At 36.3% G+C, this 25,892-nt stretch overlaps 2 protein-coding genes across 2 annotated transcripts; one reads left to right on the top strand and one right to left on the bottom strand.

The window, feature by feature from the left end:
* Positions 1-2,716: 2,716 nt before the first annotated feature.
* On the bottom strand, positions 2,717-17,991 carry LOC148176683 (uncharacterized). Its single transcript, XM_088034460.1, has 6 exons — positions 17,901-17,991; positions 13,593-13,751; positions 12,264-12,320; positions 8,061-11,981; positions 7,932-8,012; positions 2,717-7,873 (listed from the first exon to the last, which is right to left on the bottom strand). The coding sequence occupies exons 1-6, from the start codon at positions 17,907-17,909 to the stop codon at positions 2,792-2,794; spliced, it is 9,309 nt and encodes a 3,102-aa protein (XP_087890586.1). The 5' UTR covers positions 17,910-17,991; the 3' UTR covers positions 2,717-2,791.
* Positions 17,992-23,960: 5,969 nt separating this feature from the next.
* Positions 23,961-25,239, top strand: LOC148176682 (odorant receptor Or1-like). Its single transcript, XM_088034413.1, has 3 exons — positions 23,961-24,706; positions 24,757-25,117; positions 25,162-25,239. The coding sequence occupies exons 1-3, from the start codon at positions 23,979-23,981 to the stop codon at positions 25,225-25,227; spliced, it is 1,155 nt and encodes a 384-aa protein (XP_087890539.1). The 5' UTR covers positions 23,961-23,978; the 3' UTR covers positions 25,228-25,239.
* The last annotated feature ends 653 nt before the right edge of the window (positions 25,240-25,892 follow it).

Genomic DNA, 25,892 nt, shown 5'->3' with positions numbered 1-25,892 from the left:
TCATTATTTATACAAGGTGTTTATAAATGTTTCTAGCATCAAGGGTGGCTATGAAATGTCAAAGAAATTTGCCGCTCATTACAAATGTGAGTTTCGATTTGTCAACTGACATTTGCAGTTAACCTCAAACATGAAGCAAAGTAAGTTTTGAGAAATAAACTATGCCAGTTGTGGTTTAAAACCTGAAAATTAAAAACTTGGGCACAAAACCATAACCAAAACGTCATTGAAGTAAGTAAGATTATAAATAATTTTCAAGATAGTTATATTCACTATGTAAACAAAGCGGCAAAATAGTGTACGACAGGAATTCCATAGCCACGTTTGATGCTAGAAACATTTATAAACACCTTGTACTTATTATGTGATAAATTACGGTTGTTTACGGAAATTGGTGTTTTTAGTGTGAGGGGAGAATTATCAAGTAGGTACATGTCAATTTAGAAATTATGTTCCTTCACAACGTTTCGCTCCTTATCAGTTTCTTATCACTATCAAAATTCATAACTGTGAAAGAAAGTGGGTAAAATAAAAAGATTTTATTATCACAAGAATCGAAATCTGTCGGTGTGCCTAATCGCAGTTTGACCAATTTGCAAATTGAGAAAATACTTACAATTAGTTCAAAAGCATAAGAGGAAAATTCTCCAATAAACTAACAAAGCTACACGTTTGCTGTTGTATTAAACAAATATCAAATACGTACCTGATAAGATAAGCTAGAACACTTTAGTAGTTTTCCCAATACGATCGTTACAATTAACAAAATATGATCAAAATTAAAACAAAATTCTACTAATCTGAAGACTGACACACAAAGTTGCAAGCGTTGCCAAAGTATGAGCAATGTGATTGGCGTTGCTATGTTGCAAATTGTATTTGCAGCGACGCAAGTTAAACTTAAAATCGACCCCTGAGACTTTTTTTAACGTTTATTGAATGTAAAAATACAAAGATTTTACATACAGGTGTCCGGAAAGTCGTGCACCACCGTGATACTGTAGTATCGGACAATGCCACAGATCACCGGAAAAATGTTAAAAAAAATGCATGTCTTCAGTTTTTCGAGATATGATGGATTGAAGAGTAAAAATTTAATGAAAAAATTAACGATTTCTGTGCAATAATTTTAGGTTCAAATGAATTTGTTACCTAAAGGACATTTTGCGCGAAGGCATGGTGTAAAAAAGATCGGAAATATCTTGTAAGAAATGCCTGAAAACTGTTAACAAGATTTTTGAATCAACAATTTCGATCATCGTTCACATGAAACCATAGTTACATTATTCGTTTATGAACCGACTTGACTAACGCCAACAATACAACAGCAACGTTACTATGGCTTTGAATACTGGAAATTTAAATTATTGGGGGAACAGTTCAGCAATGTTCCCATTTTCCTAATTTTCTTTAGGTCCTCCTGCAAAAACAGAGAGTCTGGATTTTTTTTTTAACATTTTTTTGGTACTCTGGGGGATCACCCAATTACCCCCTTTCAAGGTGGTGCGCCACTTTCCGGACATCCTGTATGCATCCAAAGTTTCACATTTTTACAAATTAATATTATTAACATATTGGCAATATTATTCAAGGTGTTTATAAATGTCTTTTTTTCATGATTGAGATTAACTACAGCTGTCAGTTCAAAAAAATTCAAACCCGCATTTGTAAAGAGCAGCAAATTTCTTTACCATTACAAGCCAACCTTGAGGCTAGAAACTTTTATAAACACCTTGTATGTTAAACATAACATCGTTTACAACCAGGAACGAATGGTTAGTATAAACCTTCTAATAATTATAAACGTATCTGGTGAATCTATTTGTTCGATTCGTCTTATCCGCTTACTTTTGTCCCCAAAATTACAAATTCTTATCATTTGCATTTTTTGAGAAAACTGGGAAAACGCAATAACATTATATGAGTTAAAGGGTTAAAAAAGAATATGGTAAAAAATATGTAGACGCGGATACCTTTCTATTATTATTTGAAGAAAAAGAAACCAATCTAAAATTTTCTAGTTTTGTCAATAGTGCCGATAATAATAAATAAATTATTAAAAAATCACATTTTGTTGAAAAATATCGATTTTTTATGATTTCCGGAAAAATTTAATACCACAACTCGTTAGTAAAATGTCTTATTTGACTCAAAGTTTTAAAATAGTCACCACAAGATGTCTTATATTTTAGTTAGCACCTCTTCAGAAGTGTATTATTTTGCTGACTTTTAAATAACTGTTGTGTGCACTTGCAAAATATGATTGCAAATCTAACTTTACATACAGGAATGTCCCAGACCTCATGACGCAGAGAACAAGAGGAGGTGCCGACAGCAATACAGATGGTAAATTTCAAAACAAAAATTGATTACGTTTAATAGTATTCGAGAAAGGATTAAAAATTAACAACCAATCCCGGAAGCTTATTTTAGAGGTGGAGTAAAAAGCTCTCCCAATTTCCTAGGCAACGAGAGTCTGACCAATGAACGATAGTTTGTGTCCATAGTTACCAATGTCTAACATCAGTTCAGCTTCCGGATTGGCTACCGTTTTTTTGTCTTAACACGATTATTTTTTAAGCTAGAAAATTTTTGTTTCAAAAGTTTGGTTCAGAATTGTTGCCTTGATAAACCTTCTTCTCTGGGTCACCCTGTATGTTGAATTCTCCAGTGACTGTAATTTACAAACATGTTGGTTTAAAGTACAGGTTTATTGTCGAAATTAAAAAAAAAAACACTATTGATTTAATTAATATTTTAATGTATTTACTATATTAAAATAGGGTCCTGGTCAACCGCGTCCTTTCAATTTTCCACCATATTTAGCCAACAAGTCTACCACACTTTTTTTATGAAACTCGGAAGCAATCGTCATTGCTGTCTGACCTTTTTTGTTTTGTGCATTTACATTTCCACGTGATCTAATCAACAGCTCCACCACTTTGTCGTACCCGTTCTTCGCAGCTTTCATCATCGCTGTCCAACCATCCTTATCAACTGCATTTACTTTTTCACCTGCTTCCAACAACAATTTCACCACTCCTTCGTGTCCGTTAAGTGACGCTTTCATCATTGCTGTCCAGTTGTTATTGTCTTTAACATTTACCTTAGCACCTTTTTCAAGCAGCAACTTTACCACATTTTCGTGTCCTTTCAGAGACGCAAACATCATCGCCGTACAACTCTTTTCATTCAATGCATTTGTATCTCCATGTTTTTTAATCAGTAACTCCACCACTTTCTCGTGGCCATTTTCAGAAGCATGCATCATAGCTGTGGTTTTGTCCTCGTCTGCAGTATTTGAATTGCAACCTGATTTAATCAACAAGTCTACCGTTTTCTCGTCACCGCATTTGGATGCCTTTATCATCGCCCCTTTTATATTTCCACCTGAATCCCTCAAAATCCTTACGACTCTTTCATGTCCGTTTTTGGCAGCAATCATCAACGCTGTCCAGCCGTCGTTATTCTCTACATTTACATTTCCACTTGGTTGAAGCAGCATTTTCACCACGATCTCGTACCCGTTTTTGGAAGCTTTCATCAGCGCTGTCCAACCATCCTTGTCCACTGCCTTTGCATCACCACCTTTAGCAAGCAACAACTCTACCACTTTTTCGTGTCCATTCTGCGAAGCTTTCATCATGGATGTCCAGTTATCCTTGTCCACTGCGTTTATATCACCACCTGATTCAATCAGCTGCTCCACCACTGTCTCGTGTCCGTTCTGGGAAGCAATTATCATCGCTGAGCAATTATTGTCCGTGTCTACTGCATTTGGATCAGCACCTAGTTTAACTAACAACTTTACAGCTTTCTCGTTGCCTAACTTAGAAGCTTGCATCATCGCTGCATTTATATTTAGACCTGATTTAACCATGCTTTCTATGACGTTTTCGTGGTCATGCTGGATAGCAATAATTAACGCCGACCAATACTCCACCACTGCATCTTCGCCTGCTTTCACCAACAACCCCACCACTTTGTCATATCCGTTTTTGGAAGCTTTCATTATCGCTGTCCAACCATCTTTGTCCACTGCCTTTGCATCACCACCTGAATCAAGCAACAACTTCACAACTTTCTCGTGTCCGTTCAAAGAAGCTTTCATCATAGCTGTCCAACTGTTCTGGTCTACGGCATTTAGATCAGCACCTGATTTAATCAGCAACTCCACCACCTTATCCTGTCCCTTCTGAGACGCAATCATAATCGCTGTTGAACCGTCCTTATTCACTGCATTTACGTCATTATTGGCAGCAAGCAACAACTCCACCACTTTCTCGTGTCCGTTGTGGGAAGCAATCATTAATGCTGTCCAATCGTCGTTATTCTTTGCATTTATGTTTCCATCTGATTGAAGCAGCGTTTCCACCACTTTCTCGTGTCCATTTTTGGAAGCTTTCATCAGTGCTGTCCATCCGTCCCTGTCCACTGCCTCTGCATCACCACCTGAGTCAAGCAGTAGTTTCACAACTTTTTCGTATCCATTCTGAGAAGCTTTCATCAGCGCTGTCCATTCGTCTTTGTCCACTGCCTTTGCATCACCACCTGAGTCAAGCAGCAACTTCACCACTTCTTCGTGCCCGTTGAGCGAAGCTTTCATCAGCGCCGTCCAATCGTTTTGATCCACTGCGTTTACATTAGCGCCTGATTGAAGCATCAGCTCTACCACTTTCTCTTCCCCGGTTAGCGCAGCGTTTAACATCTTTGCGTTCACTTCTTCGTCTTCTCCTCTGTTTATAACCACTTTGATGGGTTCACTGGTTTTAGGCACGGACAGTAGCTCTGCTTGATCAATTTCTAAGATTGATCCTGATGATGTTTTCAATGATTTTACGTCTTTAAATAAACTATCAAATTGCGAGAAACCAAATCTTCTTGTGTAATAAAAACAACTGTAAATAAAATTAACTGATTTTGAATGGAAATCAACTGTTTCATTTTTCAGTGCTATTGAAAGATAAGTTAGCAAGGATTCACTACTTTCAGCAAACTTGATAGCGTCCATTCCGAACACGTTGTCACTTTCCGTAATATTAAACTCGTCTAATAACTGGTTGAGGAAATTAAGATAAGACAAATCTTCGGGTTTTGTGCGAAAATCGTTTTTATCTTCAATAGTGCAGTAATCACCACTTTCGCGCACGTTCAAAACGGGATATCTTTCCCCCCAGGAAGACACGAACTGTAACACATTTCTGTTGGCTAAATCTTTTGTTTTCACTCCAAGAACTTGATCAAATTGTTTGTACAAAACCGCAATTAGAGGAGATGATGCCTTGGCTAGGAGCTCATCGAAAAGAAAGCGTACAGGTGTGTACTTGACATTAAATAGAATCGACTTGTCAAAAGAAGTTTCGTGATGTTTAAACAAAAAAGTCGCTACTAAATAGTCAGTGAAGACATTTCTTAGAAAGTGTAACTCTCCGTTGCTTGCCTTGAAGAAACTAACCAATTCATCATCAAGCAAATGCATTTCTTTGTATTTATTGGGAAAGATGAAATTTTGCCAAAAACTTGGTTCGAAAATCGCCATCAGTGCCGTTTTTTGATAAATATCGATCTTGTGGTTTTTAAATCCGTTCAAAGTGGAGAAATTATTTCCCTGTTTGCTTGCTTTTAGATTTTTAAATGAGAGCTTAAGTTTTTCGTGTAACCACGAGTCGAATAAATCCGTTAGAGTAACCAAAACATCGTTATTTAGCATGTCCAAGTACTTTTGGCTATCTAATAGTACAAGTTCTGTCAACATAAATAATGGTAATGCGTGACCAAAAATATTGCATTGTTTTATAAAGTTGAAATGTTTTGTAATTTGTGTGGCGGCATTTTTTTCCGCATGCCTGTTTTGAATGTAAGAATTGATCTGTTCATCATTAAACTCATCAATTGTTATGGACAACACTGAAAATAAGTCCTCAAATAATTGCGCTGAATCAAGTCGGCAAGAAATATAATGTTTTGATTTATTTTCTGAAAATATCTTGATAAAGTTCGTTAAAATTTGCAAGTCAGTTTCATGAATTTCATCCAAACCATCCCAAAAACATGTAATTTGACCGCTCCTTGCAAGAAATCCTATCAAATGCTGATCAAACTTCCCCGCGCCTGAATACTTGTTCGTTATGTGAATTATAAAATCGTCTATTGTAAGGTTTATTTTTTGGCAAAGCGCTAAAATATCAATTTTAGAAAGGTAAACCGCGAATGACCCAGAAACTTGACTTAATTTTTTTAACAAAACAGTTTTCCCTTTTCCTGGTTTGTCTGATATTATGTTTATATTGTTACCAGAATTGAACAAAGAGCCTTCTTTGACGGAGTCACCATTGAGACGATAAGGTTCCAAGTCAGAGACACCTCCAGAACTCTTAAGCCACTTCAGTTTTCTGTCGACCATTCCGAAATGATGGAACTTCTTCTTGATGCTTCTATTCTTCTTGCATATCTCGTCGAATTCATCTTCGGTGCAAGTCTTAACTGCGTAAATATTAGATTTTTCTACGGGTTCTTTCAAAGTCTTGTTATACCGTTGGCTCACATACTTTTCAATGTCTTTGTTGGTCACGTTGCTAATGATTGCCACTGATTCTTTATCTACTGTTTGCAGAAATTTGTAGTCAATCACATTTATCGAAACCGTTCTATTTATGTACACTTCTGGAACCTTTTCCGGCAGTTGTTGTAGCCTGTATGGTTTGTGCAACATTTGGATGAGTTCGTTGGTTGTAACAATGTCTTTAAAATTCGAATCTTGTTCAAACAAGTCTTTCAAATTGATTTCAATTGAAGTCAGGCATTTGTAGTTTTTAATGATCTGTTGGTACAACTTTAACCCGCTCAAACTAGAGATGTTGCGAAAAACTGAGCAGTTTTCTAACAAAGTTGGATGGGGGTCATTGGCAGATAAAATAAATCGCCCTGTCTTAAATGTATCAATAATTTTAAACAATTCCGGTTTTTCATCAACGATTAACGGACAGTCTCCAGAAACCCACATCAATTTTGCGCAGTCTTTATCGGTCAAGTTTTTGTTATCATCAAGAATAATTTGGAAACGTTTCTGGAGATCTTTGAAGTTGGACCCGTTTAGAAACTTTTCCTTGACGTCACTGTAAATTTGCTTCACGTCCTCTAGTCGATCTTTGTCAAAGATCGTTACATCGAATTTGGAAATGGCATTTTGCAGTAAGTTCACATTTTCGTTTGCAGAACCCGAAGAAATCGTCTGTATGTACGGCGTTAGTACACAAAGCGTAATGATCTGTTGCACCAATCGTTTGTCCAATTTGTTGTCTTTATCTTGACAACATTTCTTTATAACTTTTGCGTATTTAATCGATGCAAGATTGTTACAGGCAAACCGCTTCTTCATTGTTGTTAGAATCTCCTTTTCAACTTGATCAACGTGTTCTTCGTAGTTACAAAAAATGATGTTGTCAAAGGAATTGGAGTCCTTAATTTCCAATTTATAGTAAGTTCCTGTCATTTCGTATTCCTTTATCTTTATTGGCGTGCTGCACTTGACAAAGATAGCTTTGAAATGTGTCCCACCAGTTTTTATTCTCACTTTGTTCTTCGTGAAGCAACCGTTTTTAACCATGACAATGAGTTTGTCGTTGGATGTCATTTTGAGTTTTTTTAGCGAATCGACATATTTGTCCATTTCCAATATGTTGGTTCTCTCTTTGGAACCCTCGAATAAAATGGCGATTTTTTCAGGGTCTTTGCTTGTACAATCTACATTTAAAATGTATGGTGGTAAATCCCACCCATCCTTTAAGGAAGACATTGAAAATTGTGGTACTGTTGTGTCGGTTGCTAATTGTAAAACGGTGTTGGCAATTTTGTACCATAAATCATCATCATTCTGAAAAGAACATTTTGTGTTGTTTATAATAACCAAATGGAATTTTGACGAAACTTACCTGTACAGAGCTCAGTTTTGGTCCTAAATCCTCATCCGTTTTTTCCACCAATTGTTCCTTCTGTGAGTCATGTTCATAATCCTGTAATAACCAAACAGTCTAAAATGAATTTTCTTTTATTAGGTCTACCTTTTCAACACCAGAAGTCTTTGCATGAAGTTTCTTAAACGCCTTGGCGACTTCGTAATCCTCGTTTTCAACGGCAACATCTATCAGTGTTCGACCATTCAGCTTTTCCTCGATGTTAGCCCCGTGTTGTTGAAGAAATACAGAACTGGAAAGTTGGTCGTTGTAACAGGCGGAATAAATTGGAGTCCAACCAAATTTATTAAAAGCGTTGATGTTGGCGCCACGTTCTAATAAGATTCCGGAAGCTTCGTCATGGCCGTGCTGAGCAGAAAAGTGAAGTGGTGTTGAATTGTCTTCATCGCAGGCATTGACATGACTTCCGCCGTCAATCAGCAGCTTAACAATCTCTGGTTCACCGTAGCGAGCAGCTAAATGCAGTGGCGTCCATTGGTGTTTGTCTGTAGCGTTGATTCCGATTTGAAATTTGGTTAAGCAAATAATGGCTTGCTGATTTCCATTACGCACTGCCTTATGTAGTAAAGAGTCACCATCAATATCAGTGAGTTCCGGTTGGTGCTTCAGTATCGAAAGAAAAATATTTTCATTGCCATTCACGCTGGCTGAGTATAGAACACTCACACCATCCTCATCTGTAGTATTAACATCAGCTCCGAAGAAGAGTAACAGTTCTGTTAGTTCAACGTTGTTACTTTGGCAGGCAAAGTGAAGCCATTTAGTTTGATTTATTTTGATCGTGTCTTTATGTATTTTGATTCGTTCAATTGTCTGAGTCCATTGGTACTTAACGGAATAATACAAGATGTTGCAAAGAAAATCTTCGTCTTGATTCTTCAAGTAATCATGTGTCCATGTTTCATCCAAAGTCGCAATTGCAGAGAGACATCGAGATTTCATCGCAAATGAGAAGCAGTCTCTCTTAACTTCTTCGTCGACCTCAAATCTTGTTAAAAGAAATTTTAGCATCTCTTGATATTTGTTTTCAATTTCGGGTTGACAAGAAGAGCGGTCGTCTACAACATGCAGTTTATTCACTTTTTCAACTTGCAGTGCCGGAAATCTTTGGCCCCAAGAACACGCAACTGGTAGAAGATGTCTGTTTCTGGCATCCTTGATGTGAATTTCATCTTGCGATTTTTGAAGTACGTTAAAGTTTTGGGCTAAAACTGCAATATGAGCCGGAGAATTCTTGGCTAGTAGCATATCTAATAAAAACCGAACGTTTGTGTTTTCAGGTTTAAAAACAAAATCGGGAATTTCTTTTTTATGTTCGGCTAAATAGGAAGCGGCAAAGTATTCGGCGAACGAATAATGCGAGAACTGTGGTTGGTTGTCTTCGGTGATTTTCGATATGAAGCCATACTCGTCTCCATGCGACTTAATCTCTTCTATGAACTCGTCACATTTGAATTTGTCGCAATTGTAATATTCCGAAAATAACAATCTCATTGAGACTTTTCGATAATTTGGCATTCTAGATTCTTTTTTTTCTTGAACCATCTTATTCTGAAACTTGTTTAAGGACACAATTTCACCCTTCTTCTCAAACACTTTTAACTTTTCTTCAACAAAATGTTCATACAGTACCGCGATATTATTAAGTTTTTTCAACTGGTCCGTGTCCTTCTTTCCTTTTTGCAAAAAAAGTTCCGTTAACATGAACAAATAGATCGGAATTCCAAATACATCGTCGTTTCCGGTGTAGGACATATTTCTTTTGATTTGATCCATGATCTCAAAAATGGTGTCATCTGCGGGACTTTTCAGTCGTTTTTTGATGTATTGCCGTTGTTCTTCTTCTTTGAACTGAACAATACTTGTCGAAAAAACATTGAAATTATTTTCGAGTGATTTTGCCAGAAAATCACGACAAGTGATCCACTGACATGCAACTTTGGACGCAAGTTCATTGATCACTTTCGTTATGATTTTGAGATGTTCTTCGGAAAGTTCATCAAGTCCATCCCACAAGTACACGACTTCGTCACGTTCCATTATGAGTTTAAACAAATATTCATCAAAACCGTTGCTAACCTCCACTTTTGTTGCCACAAAGTTTTCTAAACTGTTTTTCCAATTTTCTTCGTTGTAGTACGTGGAACAGTAGAGTGAAATATCTTTGGCTGACATCATTACTGCGAAACAATTGGGTATTATTTGATTCTTCAAACTTCGTAATAAAACTGTTTTTCCCATTCCAGGTTCACCCGCGATGATGTTTTTCTTGTTCGGAGGAGTCTTGAGCAATGACTCTTCATCTAGTATCCCACTTTTGCAGCTGTAATTTTTCAATTCTGACATGTTGCCTTTGGTTTCATACCATTCTAGTTCATCTTGTGACATCCGGAAGTAATGGAAGTTTTGTATTGCAAGGAACATTTTACATACTTTGTAAAATTCATTTTGGGAACATTTTGTTTTGCTGACGAATAGCGTCGGTCTGAGTTGTTGATGTTCGCCAATGTTACCAATATCTTCAACACGATGTACGTTAAACCGACTGGTGTCCAACGTATCTTCACATAGATTATCTATGAAAACTAACGTGTTTGAGTCGACAGAATCAAGAAAACTTTTTTTAATACAGTTTCTGTAGACTGATCTCGGGATGTAGGCCATAAGTGATTCTTCTTTCTGTCGTAACGCATATGGTTGCTCGATCATTTTCAGCAGAATATCAGTCGTAATGATTTTTTCAAAATCTTTGTGAAGCGTGAGAAGTTCTTTTAAATTTACTTCTTTTCCGGTTAAGGTGCACTTAAAACTGTCTTTCAGTTTGTTTGAATCGTTTGAATTTGTTAGATCCGACAGTTGTCGAAAAACTCCTTTAACGTCCATTTGAAAGGTTTTCCCTTCTTCTATCAAAACGAATTTTTTATGTGGGCAAACTTGAATGATCTTCTCCATGTAGGGATTTTCTTTCACTACTAAAGGACACTTGTTAGTTAACCACAGTAGTTTTGCAAAAAAAGTTTCTTTCTTTTTAGCATTAAGATCACGTTCAAGATAATATGTTTGTGTTATTTCTTTAACTGTTTGTTTATCTATAGCTTTGTCATTATTTCCCCAAAGTTGTTGGACTACGTCGAGTGATTCTTTTCGAAAGACGGTAAGAATAAATTCCGACATGACATTTCGAAGGGACGTTTTGTTTTCGTTATTGGAAGCAGAGATTATCGGACAAATAAACTCTTCAAGTAAACAAAGTGTTATAACCTCTTGCATTAGTGGCTTATTTAATCTCGATTTCCAGTTTTCTTCATTGTCCCACCTTTTAATAAACTCGAACAGGTTTTTTAAAGCGACATCAAAATTATCCAACTTCTTTGGAAATAACTCAGTCATTTGTGTGGTAATTATTTTGTTTGTTTCATCCACATTAAATTGATTAGTGCAAAGAAGAAAGTGTTGAAAAAACGTTTCATATCGGCGAGAAATTTCACTACTAAATAACATCTTTTTGTCCTCCACAATTTTCAGTTCGTAGCAAATCACTTTTCCGGTTTCTAAGAATTTTCCTTTGTTTGATTTCACTAATTCCACCTTTAAAGTTTCTTCTTGGGTCTCTTCTTTAACTTTAATCTCGAATTGACGAGTAGTTTCACTCAAATTACGATTTGTCATAAGAATAAATTTGTAGTTGGACGCATAATTCTGAAGTTTTTGAAAAGATTGATAGTATTTCTTTATGCTGAAATTTCCTTCATCTCCAGTTAGACTATTTAAAGGCAAGCTTTTATCATTTTTTGAAAATTTAAGTTGAATCGCGAATCCTTGCTCAGATTTCCCGTTTTTTTCAAATCTAATAACGACATCGTCAAAACTGTCAAATTCGCTGTCGTTACGTGCAACATCGAAATTTGTTATTGCAGGATCTTTCATCATTTGTAAGATGAGATGAATCATAATACAATCCTCGAATTCAGATCCACGGTTAGTTGTGCCCCCTCGTTTCTTAAATTTCTGAAAAGGAAAATTACAATTATGATCTCAATTATAGTCAATTAATGTTTTGACGTTATAGCAACAGCATCAGGGAATTACAAAAACACCATTTAGATGAAAGAAAAAATAAATTTTGGAGAATATATGTATTGGATTTGTACATAAAAGAGGATTTTTACTTACTGAATTTAGTTTGTAAAAAAAAAACTTTTGAAATTAAAAAAAGTGACCAAAGTCCTTACATTTTAAATTGTCAGCATTTTCTGACTCGTATTTACTAAATAACAATTAAAAACTTACCGTTTTGTGTTTGTTGCCCACTTTGTCGTCAATAGACTTAATGGCGGAAGTTGCAACCTATTAAAAAAAAGTTTTTGTCTGTAGAGTTTATTATTCGAATAAATACAAAAGTTATAAATATTTATTATTCCCTCTGTTCGGAAATAAGTGTCTGATTTTGATTTTACACCCCCAACCCTTAGATCGAGAAACTATCATATGTCGAAAAAGCATTCAAGTTTGTACGAAACTACGAAACTAGCTCTACGTTTTCATTGATTTTGTTTTTCAAGGACAACTAAATCTGATTTTTTTTTAATTATATGGAAGCTAAATATTACTGAATTCATACAGGGTGAACTCGAATAAAGTGCAAAGATTTTAACCACAATATTAGACACCGCTGTAGATAATGATTCTGCAAAAAAAAATGAAATTTTAATAGGGCAAAACCCCTCCGGATTACCCGTTATTCGCTTATGGGACTGAATTTAACCACTGTTTCCCAAAGACTGCAAAAACCGTTCGAACAAAAAACGTTCACGCTCCCTCTTATCGGATGTGTTTAACTTTCGCTTAATTACAGGTCTTAAATTCAATTGAGTATGGCGAAAAATTAATTTGTTTGAAATAAATGGGGCTTTCAAAAGGACAATCTTTATCTTGATTGGTTCGTAAGGAGACTTCTTAAAAAATTTGAATTAGAAACGAAATAATAAAAAAGTTATCTGAATTTATTTCGAAAAATGACCAAATACCCTCCTGTGGACAATCCATAATGTTATCACGCGTAAATTCAGGTTCATCCGTGAACAAAACACTTTTTATAACTTTAGGTTTATCACAACATTTTTGAAGAAACCATTGGCAAAGAATAAAAAAGTCTAACTCAAAATAATCCAAATTTGAACAATTTGGCACTGTAAAACCCACATTTCTCTGCCACTACTATTGCTAAACTGAGGGGAACTCCGATAAAGACTTGTTTATTAGCGTTTTTATTCCCATATTTTCGACAGCCTGAACTGACTGTAAACTTGAACTAGAGTCTACAGTGGTGCGCGGGACGTTTCGGAACGCGAAATTTGGTCATTATATCAAACTGCGTTGTCTGATATTGAGGTTAAAATGTTTGCACTTTATTCGGGTTCATCCTGTATAATTAAGATGCAATTTCAGTTAATGTAATTATTTTAGGTCGTCAAAATTGGGAATTAATCAGCAATACGTTTAATCGCAATTAAAATTTAAACATAGCTTACGTGATGATAAAGTAAACTCATTACTGATCGCCTAGGATTTATAATACTTAAAGATTATCGTAAAAAAACGGAAGGCAGTTAGATTTACCTCAGCCGCGTTGCGCTGCTGCTCTCTTTCTGGCAACGCAGCATTTTCCTCCAACTTCTTAAGTTTTTCTTGCAGTTCTTGTATAGTTTTTCGCAAAGTTTGTGCATCTTCTTTCTTTGATTCTGCTTCTTGTTGAGTATCACAAGTTCCATTGTCGTTCTGTAATCATCAGATGGAACATAATTGATCAGCAATTCGTCCAAATATCGAAAAAATATTTTGTAATTTAATAAACATGTTGAAGCGACAAATATGCATATTTTCTGACATGACTCATTAAGTGTAGTGAGACAACCCCTTTCTCCCGTTGTTGTTCCCTAAAGGGGCACGTTTAGTCCCCGCCGTGTTGGCGGATGCGCTCGCGTGATCGTCACCGAAGGTAAATCAAACCTTCACTTACCCTACGTTGTGTATTTTGGTTAGGGGTAGCTAATTACCCCTTTTCTTTTTATTCCCGACATCTAAGGATGCTCGGGGTCGAAATTCAGGATCCTCAGCGTTCCCGCAAAGTAGCACCACACACCAAAGGAGGGGGTTCACCCATTTAAAAGCAGCAATACATATCAAGGAGTTTATTGACACACACCAATTAAATTTACAGGGCCAAATTTTAAGTCCGAAATTCTAGATCCGGAAGACAATAACATGCAACATAAACAATACAAATGATAATAATATGGGCCAGAGCAGAGGGGGTTATGTCGCCTAACTCAAGCAACGCGTCTAAGTTAATTCCTTTACGACACGGAGCGGCGCAAGTAAACTCATTGGCGGACTTCCTCTTCGGAAATCTAGAAGAGACTTCCGCTAACTAAACAGAGTTCTGGGTATCTGGAAGAGATTTCCCAAAATAATACCTTTGTCAACTTCCCCTAACTTCAGGTCTCTTTTGATGCGTTTCGATTTCCAGACAAATTTTGACACGTCGAACTTACACCGTACTTGGACATGGGCGCCGCGGATTTTAGGAAATAAGTGTTTAGTTAACGGTTGGTTTACATCGCGGGTTTTTAGATTACGCTCTAGCTAGACGGTCCAAGTCCGGTCTAAGATTGGCAAGAACGCCACACGCGAGCAAAGTCTAGAATTCGACTCGTAGCAAAATACACTGAATGTACGACAAACGAAGCTCGGAATATGCAAACTGAATTTGCGAACAAATGACCAGTGGATTACAGTTAACTGAGGGATCCGTTTCTTTGCTTGAATGTTCTTGTTTCCTCCCACGATGTTAAAGTAAAGGTGGCTCTCGTAAGAGCGAGGACCCGTACGATTCACGACACGGGCCCCCATATAAATAAGTTTTTTTCATCTCAGAACTGCACTTTCAGGTCCCCCCCGAACCCCTATTCCAAACAACGTTTGCGTTAGCTAAAACCCGTTCAAGAACGATAACGAAATTCATTTGCTGGTGGTTTTGTGGTTTTTTCAAATTTTTGGTTTCTCGGTATTTTTGTTTAGTGTAAAATTCGTTAAATCGTTAATTACGTTGGGGATTTCGTCAAATCCACGGTCCTGTATATATTCGTATTTTAGCGTGGTTCCCCGACTTCTCTCGACCGATGTAGTAGTTTCGTTATTTTCTAACCGCAAACCCACACCTCAAGCCCGCGCAATTTGTAATCAAAATCTTACCTTGGCGCTGGGGCACCCGGAACTCCGACTAAGGGATGGGGACACCCACTGCACTCTTTACCACTCGGTAAGGTTACCGCGTTTAAAGTTTGTTATGCACAAAGAAAAAAAAAATTACAAAAACTAGAAACGATTAATACAGCACAAACACACAGAAATCTAAATGAAACAATTTAAATTTAAGTGCACGGCACAAGAAAATTCACTAGCACGGAATTACTTCGATAAAACAGATCGTCACCCGAAAGTACGACTGAAGCAATCAAAGATCGTCTCATGACCGCCTCTTCTTCCCTAATTTTCGGTTTTTTAGAAACGGCTCAGCCGGATTTGCTCGCGCATTTTAATTTTGACTTGTGTTTCCCTATTGGACACTTGAGGGTGGTTTCGGTTCGCGCTCATCCCCCACTCTCTTAGCACATATGCAAATTAATTACCAATTATTTAATTATTACGTTCATATCGGTACTTGAAGCCATCGCAAGGCACCTTTATGTTGTATTCAACTAGGCATCACCGATATAAAAAAAGAATGAAAGTTCTACGATGAAGTTGACCCGTTTGCTGTTAAATGTTTTTGTTAATTTGTTGAAAATTATTTAATTATTTTATACCTGACCAAATCAACAACAAACGTGGCCTTCGGCCCTGTTTCGTTTATTACAATTATGCGTACATCTAATTTAACTCTGATCACGAAATTGAGATAAGTGTTTCGGCCGTTTCGACCTAGATGGCACTCTCGGGATGTTTTGTGCAATCGGAAATGCCTTTTTCTAAATTTCCCTTATCAGATCTACCTTCCTGAAATTTGCATGCTCTAGTTCTATGTTAGTAAAATTTAGCGGTGTCGACTAAGGTAGTTCGGACAATGGTTTCTAAAGGCTTAACCAGATTTTAAATAGAACAGTTATTACCTGTTTGATTTAAATCTAGACGTCACTAATCATTCTAACCAATCATTTGCAACAAAGACCCTACCTAATAATCTTGTAAAGAATTAACACAAATTAAAATCTCCTAATTAAATCAATTTATGCTGAATTATGGTTGACTTCCGCTGCTAAAAGGGTTAGTAACTATATCAAAGGTGGTATCAAAATGTAGAGAAACTCTTCGCGAGATTTGTTGGGATCGCGTTGTCCCGATGAATGATTGATTATGATCGTAGCCCCAGAAATCAGATACCTCCCGAACACATGTGGTTTCGCTCTGTCCGCGCGGTCTTTTAACCACTTATCTGGTTATCTCATTATCGCCTAGATTATGCTTGCCAAAGCGTGTGACTTTTTCTTCTTTAAAGTTGGCCAATTAATTGGTGCACTTTGATCAATGGTACCGGACAAATTTTCACGGGTTAATTTTGAATGTGCGGCCCCTGGCGCTGTCAGTACTACATATTCCGAACATTTAGTTTTATTAATTTAATTTCCCTTTTAAATGATCCTAATTTCGATGTCAGCTAATTGTGATTACGTCATCTAACGTTCCTCTAACCCAATTTTACTCGGATTGTCTTTCTTCCCTGGGAAGCAGGCAAAACGATTTAAATTTCTTTGTTTGAATAGACGCGGGCTGTTTCTCGATTTATCACAACTAAAAAGGGCCACTGTAGCAAACGCTTTCAAGGACTCAGTTCTCGGGAATCTTTAAAACACGGTTAATAAGTGGATGGCAAATTTATGGTGCTCGACCCGCACCTCCCCCAACACGTGTGGCGTCGGCGGTGGGAACCGTGTTCACCCTACATTCCGATACCGGGTACATGAATTTTAATTCGTTTCGTACAATTTTTTTATTTGAACGCGAGCGCGGTAATTTCTTCTTTTTCCTACGTCGTACCTGTAATCGTCTATATAGTCTGTCCAACGAATAAATAGATGACAGTTTTCTAACCAAACCTGCGCGATAAAAACTAGTACCAACGGTGGTTACCAAATTTAAAACAGTTGTCATGATGCTGATTTCAAAATTCATTGTTTTTACTAAATTTACTGCTATAAAAATGGTTCCTATTACTTGATTATAGCAAAGGAATCAACGAACTGACAGTTCGGTGTTTTATCATTAATTTGCTAACCTAGAGAAAACCTCGAAAACCCTCACTTTTTTACACACTTTGAAACTGTGTGCCAGATAGGTCCTTCCGCCAGGAAATCGAGAGGCACACAAAACTTTATTAGCAGTCCAGTTGTTACAAATCTTTCATTATCAACATGCTAATTAGGAAACTTTGGTCAAGCTGACCAACAGATCTTGAATCTAATCATCATGAAACTTACAAAAGACAATTTGCACAAGAGAGAAAAAGCGAAAAACTAGTAATTAGGCACTAGAACAGTGCAAACAGTGGATGTTATAGTGGTCAAGAATGACGAATGTCAGTGAATGCCAAATCATTGACAAATTTCTAAAAAAGGCGGGAAGGCGTAGTTGCATAACCAACTCAAATCGAGATTAATATCCCCAAAACGACGGAAAATTCTAGAGTATTTGAAGTTGCCATGTTTCATGCCATAAAATTCAAATCATCCTATTTACTCGCTGGATTTACTATATTTATTTGGGGCGCTCACCACAATAGCAATACTGATTGGGTTAAATGTATGAATTGGATCAATTTAATTCAAACATTGTTCGGTTCTCCAGTTATTTAGTAAGAAAGAAACTCACCCGAGACATTGTATCAGAATATCAAAAGTTCTGTACTCTCCTTAAATGCTCACCTATTTGTCACTTGTCACTTAAATATTCACAGTTGAATGGTGTTTTTTCAATTTATTGTAGGTACTGATAACTGATAACCACGGTATAAGAAGATAGGTAAACAGCGAAGCGATTAGATACGGTCACAGCATAGAGAGATAATCAGTAGGGAAAGCTTTGGTCGGCACCTTTGATGTTGAGCCACCAAATTAAACAAAGTATTGGTGGTCCTTCGACTATTTGCTCCCAGATAGCAACCCTAGATTTAAAAAATTGCGCCAATTGTACCAAGCACGACCTGCAGTATATCTACGACCTGTGCCTTCGTGTGGTTCCACTATTTCTCCGCATATACAGGGTCCGGCAACACTTGTGTCCACCCCTAAAATCGTCTTTAATTTTAAAGATAAAATTTTGAAACTTTGCATACGCTCAATAGTTGACAAAGCTCTAGAAGCTGACGCAAAAATTTGTTTTTTATCACGGTTTGGTTGGCGTCGCGACGCCTAAGAAGTATAATTTTTAGCGATTTTTGAGTTTTTGCGGAAAAATTCGCGAATTCAATTTTTTTCAACATCGCTGAGATACAAATATCTGAGTTTTTATTTTAAATCTAATGCAAATTGTGTTTAAAATTTGCGAAAAAAACGCTGTTTTATCAAGTTAGTTTTCAAAATTATGACAGCGCAGTGGCAAACTACGTTTACACCAAAATTTCACAAGTCACTTCATTCACTCTTATAAAGGTTCATTTTGATTAACACGGGCATGTTGCACTTTATGGACACCAGAAATCATTAATTAACATCGACAAAACTACAATTTCACCAAGTAAGACTTTTGTTACAATCTAAAGCCAGCCAAAGAATAGATGTCATTTGTGACACAAGATGTTGACAGATGGGTGCAAACGTAGTCCCCAATTTTGACGTAATAAAATTGGAAACTAACTTGATAAAACAGCATTTTTTTCTCAAATTTTGAAGACAATTTGCATTGAGTCTAAAATGACAACTGAGATATTTTTAACTCATTTATATTAAAAAAAAAATAAATTGGAGGTTGATATCACAAACCCTTACAATTAACTAAAAGTTACATTTTTAAGGCGTCGCAACGCTAAAACCATTAGTGATCAAAAACAGATCTTTGCGTCAGCTTCTAGAGCTTTGTCAACTGTGAGCGTATGCAAATTTTCAAAATTTTATCTTTAAAATTAAAGACGATTTTGGGGGTGGACACAAGTGTTGCCGGACCCTGTATAGGCAAGGCAAACTGTCTCGGAATCCGCAATCAATTTTATTTTTTTCGTTTTAGTTAAAAAGCTACAAGGCTTTAAAGTTGACCAATAGAATGGCTTCAAATAATTTTTCAATTTTACAGAAATCCAAGTAGCTTTCGGACCAAACGAATAATTTGTCACTTTCCCGTCACATTTGAAGTTTTAAATCAGTGGCGTCAATAAAAGGGAAAAACAACGCAATTTTATTCAAAAAACAGACAATAAAGCAACATTACCATAGATGTTCAAAATGGCCACCATCTTGTTGAACACATAATTGTAAACGACGCAACAATGTTTTCTTTATTGTACCCAACACATTTTCGTTTTGACGAACTTGATTTTTGATGTCCACAAAAATGGAACAAGTACGCCACTGATAAAAAATAAGAACTGTCAGTTAGACGTCAAACAAAAAATTTCCTTCAGTAACTCTGATTCAAATTTTTGTAACCTTATGCAAATTGTTCCCTGATTGGTCACATTCAAAGTCTTCCAGCTCATAAACGGTTCAAGAAAACCCGAAAAAAAACTTTGAAACATTACTTTTCACGGCTGCCTCCATCACCGCTTTTTCTATGGCCGTAACGTTACCTAACACCCTGTATACAACAGGCCGTGCAAGCACATTTTTCATATCATAATAGTCGTCCTAGATCGTTAGGTAGTTCGCAAGGTTTGTTGAAGCAACAAATACAAATTGCAACATTATGCACCATATTCGGTTCGAAAGCACGAATCTGAAATATCAGATGTAAACAGTATTTTCCTATAATTTGCAATGACCTTAGAAAATGTAACTCACTATCATGCGTTTTTGGTGATTCAAAACCGCGTAGTTGTAGCTAAGTACATGTATTTGATTTCCATATTTCTTATACGTCTTGGTATCATTAGTTGGTTTCCTATTCAAAGTTTCATTTGCCAATCTTTCGAAACGGAATATTAATGGTACTGTACGGCCAATTTGGACTTGAAGAAACTTTCTTGATAACACCTTTTAGCAACGCGGTCTTAAAAGTGTGCACAATTGTGCCTACAGTTGTCGATTCGACCTTGTTTCTACAAATCATAATTAAAACATACGAATTTATTAGTCGCATAGCCACCAAATACCATAAAACTTCGTTTTGACATGGGTAAACTTTTCTTTGTCGTTGGTCTTGTAGGCGACTCAACGATACAACGATCTTCGTTACTATTGCATGCCAACTACACCGACATTCACTTGTAAATCAAGTGATTCAAACACTCATGTAGGTACAAGCCAATGCGCACAAATAGCACATAGCTCAATTCTGCACCAGCATTTTTCGATAGCAGCACTACGTCCTAGATTTCATATGTATTATGAACCAATTTTGACTTTTTGACTATGGCAGTTCACATATTGGAGCTTCGAGCTTAATCTGACATTATTAAACAAAAAAAAAATGTTAAAACTATCTAGTACCATACAGTTTATAGGCGCAGTAAAGAAGTTTCCTGAAAAAGAATCAAATCATCTAATTCTGTCTCCATCATAAGTAAAATAACTGTTTTAACGTAAATGCAATCATAAATGAGTCAAATCGCTTCACTGCATACGTGTCACTGAGTTTCCATTTCCAATAAACCAGTGACATTTCTAAAGAAGTCGTGAATTCTATTTGCACCTCATAGCGAACCATTCTGCAATCATTTTTCTGGTGATAACCAACTTTCAACAAGTTTTTTACTCACATTTCGTTGTGCCTACGTTTTTTTTTGCACCAAAACGTTGCCTGATGCATTATGATTAGTTTTCAATTTCAAAAGATCGAGATAAATCGTTCTGCGCAAGTTTAAATCAATGATTTTCATCATCATGCTCAAAAGTAAACATAACCTCAAATGAGAAATATTACAAATGTCAAGAACGTCACTGACGTCAACGATTATTGACAGACCGAACGCAGGGATGTCCAAAATTGGGCGTGGCAAATTATTTTTTTCATAGCCGACTATGATTTTGCATCTTTTGGAAATGTTGAGGGTCTTTTTTCTCTTTTTCTCGGCAACTTGACTAGCTAGACGGTTGAGTTTAGGCACACTCGGATAATTATTGATGTTCTATAAAATGACATAAATCTTAACTAATTAAAATTTAAAATAAGACAAGTAAAATTAACATTTTTAAGACAAGGATGACGGTGGTAATGTCACATCATCCTTACCTATTCAAGAAATTATATTTTAAATGTTGGAAATATCTGTTCATAAATGACAAAGACATTGAGCCCGAAAGTCTTAGGTGGGCCACCCTGTATATTGTGTAAGACAAAAAATGTGGTAATTGTGGTAATGATGATAACTAGGAGTCATTAATGTTGTAATTAAGAGCTCAGTAACTTATGGTTGGCTCAATGACTTATGCGCACCTTTAATAGGGTGAGCAACGCCAGAATCTGTGGCTTAAGTTAGTTAAGTTTTTCATACGACCCTGTAATGAGAGGGTTGATTTCATAAATTCAGAAATCAGAGTTTCAGCATAAAAATCGACTTACACCAAATATAATTGTTTAATGATTTATTTATTATTACCGACAAAGCACTATTGACAAAACTATAAAATTCGTCCGCAACTCGAGAGGAATAGGTACATTCAAAATCAGACATTACAAGTCAACATTTCCACAATGCTAGCCAAACATAATTTACATTTGACATTTATTAGAAATGTCAGTTGCAGAATCTTGCCTACTTTTTTAATCATAATCTAGATATCCAGCATTTTGAGGGTGGCAAATGGGTGTTTTCTAACCCGCGAGGAAGTAAGCTGTCATGGTAATAGCTCATTTCCCAACTTTTAAAAAGAATGGAAACTTATGTATTATTAACTGATTGTGAATAAACAATATTACCTATATGTTTAACATACAAGGTGTTTATAAAAGTTTCTAGCCTCAAGGTTGGCTTGTAATGGTAGAGAAATTTGCTGTTTTTTACAAATGTAGATTTGAATTTTTTTGAACTGACAATTGTAGTTAATTTCAACCATGAAAAACAAACATTTATTAACACCTGGAAGAATAAATGGAAAAATATGTTAATAATATTAATCAGTAAAAATGTAAAACTTTGGATGCATACGTAAAATCTTTGTATTTTTACATTTAATAAATGATTAAAAAAAGTCTCAGAGGTCGATTTTAAGTTTGGCTTGCATCGCTGCAAATCCAATTTGCAACATAGCAACGCAACGCCAATCACATTGCTCATTCCGTGGCAACGGTTGCAACTTTGCGTTAACGCAGCGACTTCAAATCGACCCATCTTCAGGTTAGTGGAATTTTGTTTCAATTATGATCAAATTTTGTTTAATTATAACGATCGCTTTGTGAAAACTAAAGTGTTTAAGCTAATCTTAAATGCATCAGGTACGTATTGAATATGTTTAAATCCTACATCCAACTCGTAACTTTTTTAGTTTATTGGAGAATTTTCCTCTTATGCTTTTGAACATTTTTTTTTTAAGAGAATTGTTGGATCAAATCTAGGTGTTGGCAAAAATTATCAAAAATACAATTTTTTTCCAAACACTAAATTTCGTCAAAAATTAATCATCGCTCTGATGATGGTAGCTTTGCTATGAAAACGCGCGTCAGCATTTTTTGACGAAATTTGGTGTTTGGACATAAATTGTATATATTTTTGGTATTTTTTTTTAAATTTGCAAATCGGACAAGCTGCGATTAGACACACTGACAGATTTCAAATCTTCTAACGATAAAACCTTTTATTTTACGCATTTTCACAATCATGAATTCTGATAAGGATAAGAAACTGATTACGGAGAGGAGAAAATCGTTGTGAAGGAACACAACTTCTAAATTGACATGTACAAGGTGTTTATAAATGTTTCTAGCATCAAAGGTGGCTCTGGAATTGCTGTCATGCACTAATTTGCCGCTTTGTTTTCATAGTGAATATAACTATCTTGAAAATTATTTATAATATTACTTACGTCAACGACGTCACGGCTACGGTTTTGTGTCCAAATTTTAGATTTTCAAGTTTCAAACCACAACTAGAACAGTTTTCTTGTCAAAACTTACTTTGCTCCATGATTGAGGTTAACTACAAATGTCAGCTGAAAAATCTAAACCTTCATTTATAATGAGCGGCAAATTTCTTTGACATTTCATAGCCACCTTTGAGGCTAGAAACATTTATAAACACCTTGTACCTTCTTTGACAATTCTCCCCTCGCATACCAATTTCCGTAAACAACCGTAATTTATCACATAATAAGTATAAATAATAAATGGTGCAATTATTTGATCTTTTTCATTTAATTTGTCGAATTTCACGGACAACATATTTCTTATCCAATAGAAAGTTAATTTATTTTAGATATTACATGGCCACATCTTACTCTCATTATACAATTTCTTCAGACGGAATTACTTTAAATTGAATCTAATAAATTATTTTCGATCTGCAATTACATAAATGCTATAATTTGCAAATGCATTCATCAGTCCGTCGTGAAAACATGAATAATAAATGATACTGAAAACAGAAACATGAAACCATAAAAATGTCTTTGTTCAACAACATCAATAATAAATGAAACTGTATTAAACATCCAAAGATACAATTTATTTTTTCAGATAATTGAAGTCTAAGAATTGATTCTATCGCGCATGGGAACAAAATTTAAATTGCAGCGAAGGAATGAAAAAGTTTCAGTCTTCATCGTCGTGTCAGTTTGAAAACTTCTTATAAATTAATTGATTGGCATGGAAGAAGTGGTACCAATCATGAATTTGACAGACTTCATTCGATTCAACATCAACTGCGTGCACTTCTTCGGATATTTTGTCCCACAATTCCAACAAACATACCAAAAATATCTCTACGCCGTCTATGCTATCACTTTTGTCGGCTGTTCTTTCGTTCTAACTCTTCTAACCCAAGTCTGCTACATGGTGCAGTCGTTCGGCGACATGGAAAAAATGACGGAAGCGTCGTATCTCCTCTTTACTAATATAGTGCAGTGCTTCAAAATGACCTGTTTTTTCATCTACGGCCCCAGAATATGGAAATTGGTCCATACTATGAATAAAAACGAATTTAAACCTCGAACTGTTGAACAATACGAGATTCTACAAGAAAAAATAAACATTTCAAAGAGGAATTCGAAGTTATTTTTGCTCGGTTGTACTATTACTTGTGTATCATGGGCGACATCACCGCTGATGGATAAAAACGACGGAAAAGTGAGACTACCTTTGAGTGGGTGGTATCCTTTCCCAACCCAAAACTCTCCAGCGTTTGAATTGGTCTACATCTACCAGATTCTGAGCACTTGGGTCTGTGGACTCGCCGACATCAGCATGGACACTTTCATGTCCGGAACAATAATGTTCATTTCGGCACAACTCAGCGTACTCAACACCTCACTAGAAACGATGGAAAACACTGAAAATCTAACTCGCAACGTGGAGCACCACCGCAGCATCATCGAGTACGGTAAAAAAACGTACGAAAATCCCCACATTTTCATTATTTTTTCAGGTTTTCTGACGAAGTCTCTGTTCTCTTCACCCCCGGCATAACAGCCCAGTTTGTCGTCGGAGCAATCGTAGTCTGCATGTCCATGTTCCAACTGAGTTTGATGCCAGTGGTCAGTTTCCAGTTCTTGGCTCTCTTCATGTATCAGACCTGCGTCCTCATCGAGATCTATCTGTGGTGCTTCTACGGAAATGAGATCATTCTGGAGAGCGACAGACTCACCCAATCCGCCTACATGTGCAAATGGGCCGAAGGATCCAAAGGGTTCAAAGAAAATCTTGTTATTTTCTTATCGAGGACGCAATTTTCCCTCAAACTGTACGCTTCGGGGTACTTCACCCTGTCGTTGGAAACATTCAAAGCGGTACGTAGTGACTAGTTTTCGCTGATTTTAGTTTTGGGTTTTAGATTGCCAAGTCGTCGTGGTCGTACTTTGCCGTGCTCAACCAAATCCACCAGCCCGAAATGATTTGATGCGCTCTCACCACCATTGCTTGTTTGTAAACACTCTGTATATTAGTTACGTTCCTTCACAACGACACTCTGAAAAAGCACGAACGGAAAATAAAGTTTTAGCAGACTAGTCTCGTAAAAATCGCTTCATTTAATGGGATAATCAGGCTACATTACTGTTAAAGGTTGAAATAGATAATAATTATCGTTAGTTAGGTTAAGGGTTGAGTTTTACCCCTTTGTTCACATGTAAAAGTCCGCGCCATTGACACACTCCACTTGGCTTTCCACTGTGTCAATTGTCCTTCCGACCTGTCACTTGTCATTCAACGTTCATCAACGAGTGGTCTTCAACCCTCTAGTCAATCCTTAAAGTACGCTGAGACTTTTCTGCACATTAGGTTCAATATGAGTTGGATTTATTGAAGCCTGTCATTTTAACGTCAATCAAATTTTAAAGTAGACCAGATTGTTTATACTATCGGCGACTTTTTCGTTGTCATGGATTTTTCTCTGAATTTCCATAATGTAAATCAGACTTTGACCAGTGGCGTTCTTTTTGATTTTCCTCTAAACATTTTATTTTACCTATCCAACTCTTACTAATCAGCAGCGACTACTCTTAGCGACCGATTTTCATCAAATTTTGCAATAACTCTTGGTTTTTCGACTACAGTTCAATGTTC

This window comes from Gnatocerus cornutus, chromosome 4 (assembly GCF_029298725.1).
Source record: "Gnatocerus cornutus isolate USDA-ARS CGAHR chromosome 4, icGnaCorn1.1, whole genome shotgun sequence".
Lineage (NCBI taxonomy): Eukaryota > Metazoa > Arthropoda > Insecta > Coleoptera > Tenebrionidae > Gnatocerus > Gnatocerus cornutus.
Note: the sequence above shows the minus strand (reverse complement) of the source record. Positions and strands in the feature narration are given on the sequence as shown.

Excerpts from the sequence above, each read along its gene's own strand:
- LOC148176682 (XM_088034413.1), top strand. The coding sequence starts at position 23,979 with ATGGAAGAAGTGGTACCAATCATGAATTTGACAGACTTCATTCGATTC. Across the intron at positions 24,707-24,756 it reads CACCACCGCAGCATCATCGA|GTTTTCTGACGAAGTCTCTG; the intron begins GTACGGTAAAAA and ends TTATTTTTTCAG. Across the intron at positions 25,118-25,161 it reads CGTTGGAAACATTCAAAGCG|ATTGCCAAGTCGTCGTGGTC; the intron begins GTACGTAGTGAC and ends TTTGGGTTTTAG.
- LOC148176683 (XM_088034460.1), bottom strand. Across the intron at positions 12,321-13,592 it reads AGCAGCGCAACGCGGCTGAG|GTTGCAACTTCCGCCATTAA; the intron begins GTAAATCTAACT and ends TTTTTTTAATAG. Across the intron at positions 11,982-12,263 it reads TGGGCAACAAACACAAAACG|AAATTTAAGAAACGAGGGGG; the intron begins GTAAGTTTTTAA and ends TTTCCTTTTCAG.